A 10,000-nucleotide genomic window follows, 5' to 3' on the forward strand; every position below is an offset into this window, starting at 1 on the left:
CTCGGTACAAGGGATGAATTTAACCGGTTTCGAATACAGCTTCGTCTGAAAATGCGTGAATCGGTGTATTTCTGATGAAGGTATATTCGGAACCGGTTAAATACCTCTCTTGTATTGTGAAGATATTCATTCATACCTTTTTCTACATAAATTTAATTGTCTTCTGATGCTGCCAACAGTTTTATAACCAGGACAATGACGAAGAGCCCGCCAATCTAATCCTTATTGCATGTAATCATTTCCATTGTTGTTATTCTGATGGCTTTATGTATAACCATGGCTTGTTTATATTCAAAATATTCGATAGAAAAGACTTATACTAAAATATCCCTTGTTTCCTCACCACGAAACCATCACGTGATGACACGAATCTAAATTTGTGTTAATTCGAAATCTTTCCTATTTTCCATTATGAAACATTTCAAAGCGAGATCTGATCATGGCAATTTTCTGAGCAGCATAGAATCTATGACATCTTAAACTTCAACACCAAAGAATGAAACCAGTGCCATACATGAATACAAGTGCCATATATCACCCCCCCCCCCCCCCCCCTCCATTCTTACAATGATGCCAGTCCCTTTTATAATGATCTCTCTACGAGACCCACTCCATTTTACGGTATATAAGGCCTGTTTTTTTCAATAAAGATAAAGTGTTTTGGGTCTTTATAGCTATAGTGAGAGTTTTCTTGAATCTGAGTGGGAATCGTATGTCATTATACTGGATTGGGGATCTATTTTGTTTGTTTCTTTTTTAATCTTGTCTTTGTGTGCTATGAACAAATAAATAACTAATTTGGGCGAAAGAGAGAGTGAGAGAGAGAGAGAGAGAGAGAGAGAGAGAGAGAGAGAGAGAGAGAGAGAGAGAGAGAGAGAGAGAGAGAGAGAGAGAGAAAGAGAGAGAAGGAAAGGAGATAACGAGAGAGAAAGTCAAAGACAGAGACAGACAGACAGACAGAAAAGAAACATAAAAATAAAAAAAGAGAGAGAGACGATTTCAAAGAACGATACAATCACAAACGAGATAATCACAAAAACAGCAAGTGAACAGAGGTGAACGATGCAGGAAAAGGAGACACAGAAATCGGGAGTTCTTGTCTGCATTTCCTAAACCATACCCAACGGCGAGATGAATTTCTGAATTAATTATTGAAATTCACTTGGCGGCTTCGTGTTTTGCTTGGTCTGAATATTGACAACGTGTAACATCGTTAAGGATTTTTTTCTCTCCTTTTCATTGGCATTCTTAGTCTGTATTTTCCTCTTCTTCTCTTTCGTTCATCTTTCGTCTCTCTCTCTCTCTCTCTCTCTCTCTCTCTCTCTCTCTCTCTCTCTCTCTCTCTCTCTCTCTCTCTCTCTCTCTCTCTCTCTCTCTCTCTCTCTTTCTTCACTTTCTTTCGTTTTTTCCGTTTCTCCTTTTTTCCTCTCATTTTTCTATTCCCTTCTCTCTTCACTGCCTTCTTCCTCTTCCCCCCTTCTCCTCTTTCTCCCCTTATCTTGTTTCCATTTTCTCTCTTTCTCCTTTATCTATCTCCTCTCTTCGTCCTCATCCTCATCCTCCACTCCTCTTTGTCTTCCTGTTCAACGCGAGCAATCGTGTTTTCCATCAACGAATCGGAATTTAAAACTTTCTTATCTTCACTTAAGTGTATCCTGTGAGATGTTCTAAGCGCCTAATGGGGTTAGAATAACACTTGCTTAATTAAGAAGCTCGGGAGAGAGGGGGGGAGGGGAGAGGGCGGAAGGGAGAGTTGAAGTGGGAAGGGCGAGGGGGAGGGAGGGAAGGAGAGGGAGAGGGGGAGGGAGGGAAGGAGAGGGAGAGAGGAAGTGGGAAGTAGCAAGGGAGAGAGGGGGTGAGGGAGGAAGGGAGATAGGAAGAGAGAGAGTGAGTGAGGGAGGGAAGGAGAGTAGGGAGGGAGAGGAGGGGATGAGGAGAGGATGGGAAGAATTGAAAGAGAGGGGGTAAGGAGGAAGGGTGAGAGAGAAGGAGGAAAAACGGAGAATATGGGAAGGAAGAAGGGAGGGAGAATAGGAAGGGAGGAAAGGAGAGAGAGATAGAGGGAGGAAGAAAGAGAGAGAGAGAGGACGGAAGGGAGAGAAAGAGGAGGAGGGAGGAAGGAAAAAAGAGGGAAGAGGTAGGAAGAGAGAGAGAGAGAGAGAGAGAGAGAGAGAGAGAGAGAGAGAGAGAGAGAGAGAGAGAGAGAGAGAGAGAGAGAGAGAGAGAAAAGCGGTAGGAAGGGAGACTGAAAGGGAGGAGAAAGATGAGAGAGGGGGAGGGAGAACGGAAGAATAAGGAGGTGAGAAAGAGAGAGAGGAAGGAAGAAAGAGAGAAGAAATAGGTAAACAGAGAGAGAGAGAGACATACAGACAGAGGACATACGGATGAAAAAGGGAAACAAAATAAAAAGAAAAACAGAGGAAGAGAGAGATAAACAGACGCAGATAAAGTGCGTCAAAAGTAGCTTAAAAGGCACCTACCTCTTCTCTTCCTAAACCTATTGTTCAAAACGATGAAACGACGAACTGAAATAATCTCAGACTATTTAGATAAAACGAAATTCGGATCGTGTCCATTTTTCCCTTTTCAGAAAAACGAAATTTTATTTATCCAATATAACCATCCTTTTCTTTGTCTCCGTTTCATGGGCTAAAACTACCTTGTTAATACGAGTTGTTGAGGGACAAAGTGTAACGAAATACGGGCGTGAGGAAGAGGCAAATAAGAGATAATTAGGGGAGAGACACAGAAGGAATGAGAGAGAGAGAGAGAGAGAGAGAGAGAGAAAGAGAAAGAGAGAGAGAGAGAGAGAGAGAGAGAGAGAGAGAGAGAGAGAGAGAGAGAGAGAGAGAGAGAGAGAGAGAGAGAGAGAGAGAGCGAGAGAAAGAGAGAGAGAGAGAGAGAGAGAGAGAGAGAGAGAGAGAGAGAGAGAGAGAGAGAGAGAGAGAGAGAGAGAGAGAGAAATAAAGAAAGACAGACAGATAGAAAGACAGACAGACAGATCGAGGCACAAAAAAGAGAGTATCTTATTGTATCTGTATCTTATCTCTTATTTTTTTGTACTCAATAATTCCTAATATTAGTGTGCGTGTACGTGTGTGTGTGTGTGTGTGTGTGTGTGTGTGTGTGTGTGTGTGTGTGTGTGTGTGTGTGTGTGTGTGTGTGTGTGTGTGTGTGTGTGCACTCATGTTTGAGAACATGTGTAAGTGCTTCTGCATATGTGTATCCCTGTACGTGTACGTACGTGCGCGTATACCCATGCACATACACACCCGTACGTACATGTGTGCGTGCGTACGTGCCCGACCGAACCCCACGAAGGACCAAGGCTACTCACGGTAGACCTTGATGGCGCCGTCGGTCTCCCCGAGCGAGTTCTTGGCGATGCACTTGAAGGTCCCGTAGTCCTCGGCCTCCACGCGCCGAATCCGCAGCTCCATGTACACCTTGTACGTTCCCTCCGTCACGATGGGGTCGAAGCGGTCGCCTGCGGGAGGGAGGGAGAGGGGGAGGGGGGGGCGGGGTTAGTTAGGATAGATAAATAATGGTGAAGTGGACGAGGTGGGTTAGAGTGTATTAGTGTGAGTATGTGGATAGACTGATTGATTAGTAGGTGTGTGTGTGTGGGGGGGGGGGGGGTATGTGTGTGTGTGGAGGGGTGCGTGTGCGTATGTGTGTACGTATATACGATTCACACACAGACAGTTAGAATAATTCACGTACCTGTAGCAGAATTAATGAATACACGCTTCAAAATTCGCACTCAGATCACAGACGCATAAACATCCATCCATCCACGTGACACAAAGCCCAGCATGGTCTTTCTCTTCCACATACAAGCCCGGAATCGCGCCAGACCAATCCCGGCCCTTGTTGGGAAACTCCTCCTCCTTTGTTTTCCTTTCTTTCTTCCTTTATCTTCTTTCCTTTGCTCTTTTAGAACCCGCTGTTAGAGGCTACTCGATCCTTGGTCCTCGGTCCTCGTGTCCTCAATCCTCGGTCCACGGTTCTCGGTCCTCAGTCCTCGGTCCACGGTCCTCGATCTACGGTCCACGGTCTTCGGTCCACGGTCCTCGGTCCACGATCCTCGATCTACGGTCCACGGTCTTCGGTCCACGGTCCACGGTCCTCGGTCCTCGGTCCACGGTCCTCGATCTACGGTCCACGGTCCTCGGTCCTCGCTGCCATATCCCCGCCTCCATCAGCTTGACCTCAGAATGACTCTCGGGGGACCTACTGTGGCGGCGGCGGCAAATTGTTCAATGCGCACGCGAGGTAGTTTACTTTTCTGCGCATCGGGGGGTCCGGGTGAGGGGGGGGGGGTGATGGCGGGTCACGGAAACGTTTCGGAATGTATTTGGTAATTATGTGTCAGAGAGAGAGAGGGGGGGAGGGAGAGAGAATGAGAGAGAGAGAGAGGGGGAAGAGAGGGGAGGGAGAGAGAGTGAGAGAGAGAGAGAAGGGGGGAGAGAGAGAGAGAGAGAGGGGGAGGGAGAGAGAATGAGAGAGAGAGAGAGGGGGGGGGAGAGAGGGAGGGAGGGAGAGGGAGGGAGGGAGAGAGAGTGAGAGAGAGTGAGAGAGAGTGAGAGAGAGTGAGAGAGAGGGGGAGGGAGAGAGAGGGGTGAGGGAGAGAGAGAAAGATAGAGAGAGAGAGAGAGAGAGAGAGAGAGAGAGAGAGAGAGAGAGAGAGAGAGAGAGAGAGAGAGAGAGAGAGAGAGAGAGAGGGAGGGAGAGGACGAGGGAGGGTAGCTGTGGTTGTTATCTTTTTTTCCTGCTTCTTCTTTTTCTTCCTCACCAACTTCTTTTTCTCGTTCTTCACTTTCTCCTCTCTCCTCCACCCACCCACCCACACACACACACACACCCTACACACCTTCCCCTCTTCCCTTCACTTTTCACTTTCCTTTCACCACCTTATAAATACACCTGAGCAACCCGCGACCCCGCCTCTACGTCCTCACCTGCCACGATCATGTCCCCCTTCGTGTTGGTCCAGTAGTTGATGCTCTTCGGGAAGGCCTCCGTGTGGCACTCGATGGTCAGCTCCTGGCCGATGTAGGCACCCTCCAGCTGCTGCGGCACCCACGCGACCGGGGGGACTGGGGAGAGGTCGCGGAGGGTGGGGAGGAAGGGAGGGGAGAAATGCATGTAAGTAACCGAGTAAGTAAGTGTAAGTAAGTAACCAAGTAATTAAGTAAGTAAGTAACCAAGTAATTAAGTAAGTAAGTAACCACGTAAGTAAGTAAGTAAGTAGGCAGGCAGGTATGTAAGTAAGTAACCTAGTAACCAAGTAAGTAAGTATAAACCGTATTTGCTTAAAATGCGTGTGAATGTATATTAAACCAGCGTACATACACGTGTGTGAGAAATCTTACTCGCATTAAATGGGTCTAATTTAACATTGCTTATGTTTGTATTTGATTTTTTAAAAAACGTGCGTTTAAAAGTAACTTAATACGCATATAAATTCATGTGAACTAACACAAATATCCAACAGCTAGTATGTATGTAGACAAATATATAGCTTTATGAAGGAATTCATTTAATTGTTATGCATATATATGACATATGAACTTATATGAAAGTTATAAGAAATTAAGTACATTATATAATATGCATATCATATACATAACATATAATTATATGATGCAACTCCATGAGGGACATTATTGTGTGTTTGAAAAAAAAAGAAAATTATATATATATATATATATATATATATATATATATATATATATATATATATACGTTCTGTTTCATTATTCTGATAATTCTATAAAAAATTCACACGTTCCGTAGACTACAAAGGCAAATTTCATATATAATATATCATTCTATTATATATTAATTTACTATTTATCTATTTCTTGACCCTACTGTTCCGTAAATTCGTGAAAAAAAGCAAATCAGAACCAAACGTATAAACAGAAAAAGAAGAAAAAATAACAAAGTTCAAACAGAAAGAGAGGAAGAATAGGAAACAGAAAACGGGACAAAAAATAAACCAAAAGAAAACGGAGAAAATAGATCCAAAGTACGCATAGAAATAAGAAAAAAAGAAAACAGAAAAGAAAACAAAACACAAAACATAAGATTAAAAAAAGATAATAATATAATAAAAAAATACAGAACAATACCACAAACCAACAGAAAAAGGGAGAAAAGAAAGAAAGAAAGAAAGAGAGAAAGACACAAACAAAATAATATAATAATAATAATAATGATAATAATAGTAATAAAAATAATAATAATAATAATAATAATAAGAATAATACAAATTATAATAATGATAATAATAATGATAATAATGATAATAATAATAATAATGATAATAATAATAAAAAGAAGAAGAAGAAAAACAATAATAATAACAATAAGGATAGCAAGACCAGAGCCCGAGGCGAGCGACTCACACTGGACCCTGAGGTGCGTCCTTTTGCTGATGGAGGGAGGGATCCCGTTGGAGGCGATGCACAGGTACGACCCCATCTGCAGCCGCGAGACCTTCTTCATCGTCAGCGTCTCGCCCTCCACCACGCTGGCTGCGCCCACACCGCCGTCCACCAGCCCGTCACGGTCGCCCACGGCAAGCGCAGCGCCGCCCATCGCACCCATGTCAGTAGCAACGAAGACACAGGACACACGTTGATGAATGCCAGTTTGGGGGAGGCGCTTGGGGTCTTTGTGGGCAGGGGGTGGGGGGTAGGGGGTGGACTGGGAGGCAGGGGGATGGGGAGGTGTTGTGGGTGTATGTATGATATACTTACGCATACGCTTACATGTGTACGGATATGCGCATGGACAAATACATGTGCATGCTATCTCATTCTCTTTCTCTCTTTCTCTCTCTCTCTCTCTCTCTCTCTCTCTCTCTCTCTCTCTCTCTCTCTATCTATCTATCTATCTATCTATCTATCTATCTATCTATCTATCTCTCTATCTCTATCTCTATCTCTATCTCTATCTCTCTCTATATATCTATTTATTTATCTATCTATCTATCTATCTATCTATCTATCTGCCTGCCTGTCTGTCTGTGTATTTCTCTCCATCTCTCTCTCTATTTATCTCTCTCTATCTCTCTATCTCTCTATCTCTCTATCTCTCTATCTCTCTATCTCTCTATCTCTCTATCTCTCTATCTCTCTATCTCTCTATCTCTATCTCTATCTCTCTCTCTCTCCCCTCTCCCTCCCTCCCTCTCTCTCACGCACACACACACACACACACACACACACACACCCCGCACCTACACCGTCCCCTCCACCGACTCCAGCGCGCACACACCTCGCCATTAATTAACCGCAGTCCGGGACTACTGATCTTGGCTCACCTGTCTTCTCAGCATCCAAGACAATCTTCTGGTTGTCCTCCCTCCTCCAGACGATGTTCGGCGTCGGGTGACCTTTGGCGCGGCAGGTCAGATTCACGTCCTGACCCTCTCGGACGGTCAGGTCACCAGAGGACTCGCGGTCGATGATGTCTGGAGGCACTGAAGGGGGAGAGGTAAGCAAGGTGAGGAAGTCGTTTACGATTATGGTCTTTTTTAGGAGTGTGTGGTTTTCTGCGTTTTGTATATGGAGGATGAAAGTTTTCCATTGTTGTTGTTTTTTTATATTTTTGTATGTTTCTGGGTTTTATATAAATGCATATATGAATTATGAGTTTGTTTTTGTTTTTTAGTTTTATTACGCATTATTTGTTTTGTGTGTTTTAGTTGAGATGTTATGTCAGAGTAAATATACAAGGAGTGAAATAATTCTTTGTATTTTCTGGAGATACTAAATATGCAAATTGATCTTCACTATATTTTTTCTGGAGTTAGAAATGTCGCTTTGCACAGTACAGAATGAATTCCCAAAACGACAAATTCCTTAGCGATTTGCACCACGGATCCACTTGCAACGTTGCCAGAGCCATGCTGCAACAATACATTAATAAAACATCCTTTCATTGCAGACTCGCAACAGTCTTACACACCAAACCTACCTCAAAGATTTCAAATATCACAAACAGAAAATTTAATTCCAGAATAATGAAAAAATTCCTTTACTAGAAAATGTCACGCGAACGAATGACAATATCGGACGCCAAGATCCGGCCAGAACACGACCGCATGAACTATGCATGTCATATGACAAGGCATATCAAGAGACTACAAAAACATGACCTATTGTAGCTGAGGTCAGCATGGTATGGTGTCACGCAGCGTCTGAAAGTGCCACCTGCAGGTACTCCCGTGCTTGAATTAATGTTTTTTCTTCTTCTCTTTTAGTATTTTTTTTTTTTTTTTCTTTTCTTTTCTTTTTTTTTGTATTTAATTTTTTCTTCTTCTTTTTTAGTATTTTATTTTTTCTTCTTCTTTTTTTGTATTTTATTTTTTCTTCTCCTTTTTTAGTATTTTATTTTTTCTTCTTTTTTTATTATTTTATTTTCTCTTCTTTTTTAGTATATTATTTTTTCTTCTCCTTTTTTAGTATTTCATTTTTTCTTCTTTTTTAGTATTTTATTTTCTCTTCTTTTTTAGTATTCTATTTTCTCTTCTTTTTTAGTATTTTATTTTTTCTTTCTTTCTTTTTTATTCTCATTTTTATTTTCTTCATTTTTATTCTTTTTTTTTTTTTACTTTCATTTTTATTATTTTCCTATTCTTCTTTTATCTTTCATTTTTATTCTTTTCTTGTTTCCTCTGATTCTTTTCTAAGTATTCTGAAGACGTGCAGAACACGGGGACAGATTGCATTGCTATATGTTTGCAGGGCATTGAGCTTGCACTGTTGTCTGTTTGCAAAGCACTATCACCGTGCTTCTATCTCTGGAAAATTGACATTACATTGCCATCTGTTTGCAAGACACAAAGATTACTATCTATTTCCAAAATAGTGAGATTTCACTACTATTTCTAGAACAGAGAATTTTCAATGATATCTACATGCAAAACAGTGTGACTGCAGTGTCATATATTTGCAAACCTCCAAGACTATGTTACTATTAATTTGCAAAACAATGAGAATTACATTGCAACATATTTGCAAACTCATAAGACTACATTCCTGCTAATTTGTAAAACAGTGAAAGTGCACTGCTTTCTGTTTGAAAAACAGCGAGATTGCACTGTTATTTATTTGCAAAACAGTGAGATTGCAATATTATTCATTTTCAAAACAGTGAGATTGCAGTATTTTTAACTAGCCAGAGAGTGAGATTACAGTATCAACAATTTGCAAAACAGCGAGATTACAATATTATCAATACGCAAAACACTGAGGTTTTGTTGCTATTTATTTGCAAAACAGTGAAATTACAATATTATTCATCTGCAAAACAGTGAGATTCCATTGCTGTTCATTTGCAAGACGATGAGATTACAATATCATTCATTTGCAAAACAGTGAGATTACAATATTATCAATTTACAAAACGACGAGATTACGTTATCATTCCTTCGCAAAACCGTGAGACCATCCATTCAATATCACTCATTTGCAAAGGAGTGAGATTACCCTACCATCCATCTGCAGCACACGCAGCCCTCTCCTGCATCTAGCAACGTACTACAGAAGAGCCAGGCAACCGGAGAGCCAGAGACCCTCTCTATCTGGCCGAGTCATTCTGCAATTCGCACGCTAAAGGATTCTGTACCATCACCCCCACACACACACCCCATCCCCCCCCCCCCCTCACGACAGAGCCCAGCCAAACCCATCCCTTGTAACTCAACACTGAGTGCCGAATATCTCCCATTCCCTTTCATTATGCTGTGGTGTTCGTAATTACCCGCAGTGGTCGCTATCTTTGTATAAGCTAAGTGCATTAATGCCTCGACAGCTAACGAAGCTTAAAGAGTTTCCTCCCCCCCTCCCCCCTCCCATTTCCCCTCCCCCTCCTTCCACCTCGTCTCGGCTATTTTCGTTTTAACTTTCTCTCTCTAAGTCTGTTCTTTCTGTTTTCTGGTTTGATTTCGAGGTTTATTATTTTTTTTTTCCGTTTTTTTTTTTTT

At 42.0% G+C, this 10,000-nt stretch overlaps 1 protein-coding gene across 1 annotated transcript in view; it reads right to left on the bottom strand.

Moving 5' to 3' along the window:
• The window catches only part of LOC125025887 (lachesin-like), a 77,638-nt gene that overhangs the window by 26,991 nt on the left and 40,647 nt on the right, over positions 1 to 10,000 (bottom strand). The window contains exons 4-7 of the mRNA XM_047614197.1: positions 7,334 to 7,492; positions 6,414 to 6,542; positions 4,962 to 5,099; positions 3,338 to 3,487 (exon numbers count right to left, since the gene is read on the bottom strand). Of these exons, the coding sequence (XP_047470153.1) occupies positions 3,338 to 3,487; positions 4,962 to 5,099; positions 6,414 to 6,542; positions 7,334 to 7,492 (576 nt within the window). The remainder of the gene's footprint in view (positions 1 to 3,337; positions 3,488 to 4,961; positions 5,100 to 6,413; positions 6,543 to 7,333; positions 7,493 to 10,000) is intronic.

The sequence above is a fragment of the Penaeus chinensis genome, chromosome 5, assembly GCF_019202785.1.
Source record: "Penaeus chinensis breed Huanghai No. 1 chromosome 5, ASM1920278v2, whole genome shotgun sequence".
Lineage (NCBI taxonomy): Eukaryota > Metazoa > Arthropoda > Malacostraca > Decapoda > Penaeidae > Penaeus > Penaeus chinensis.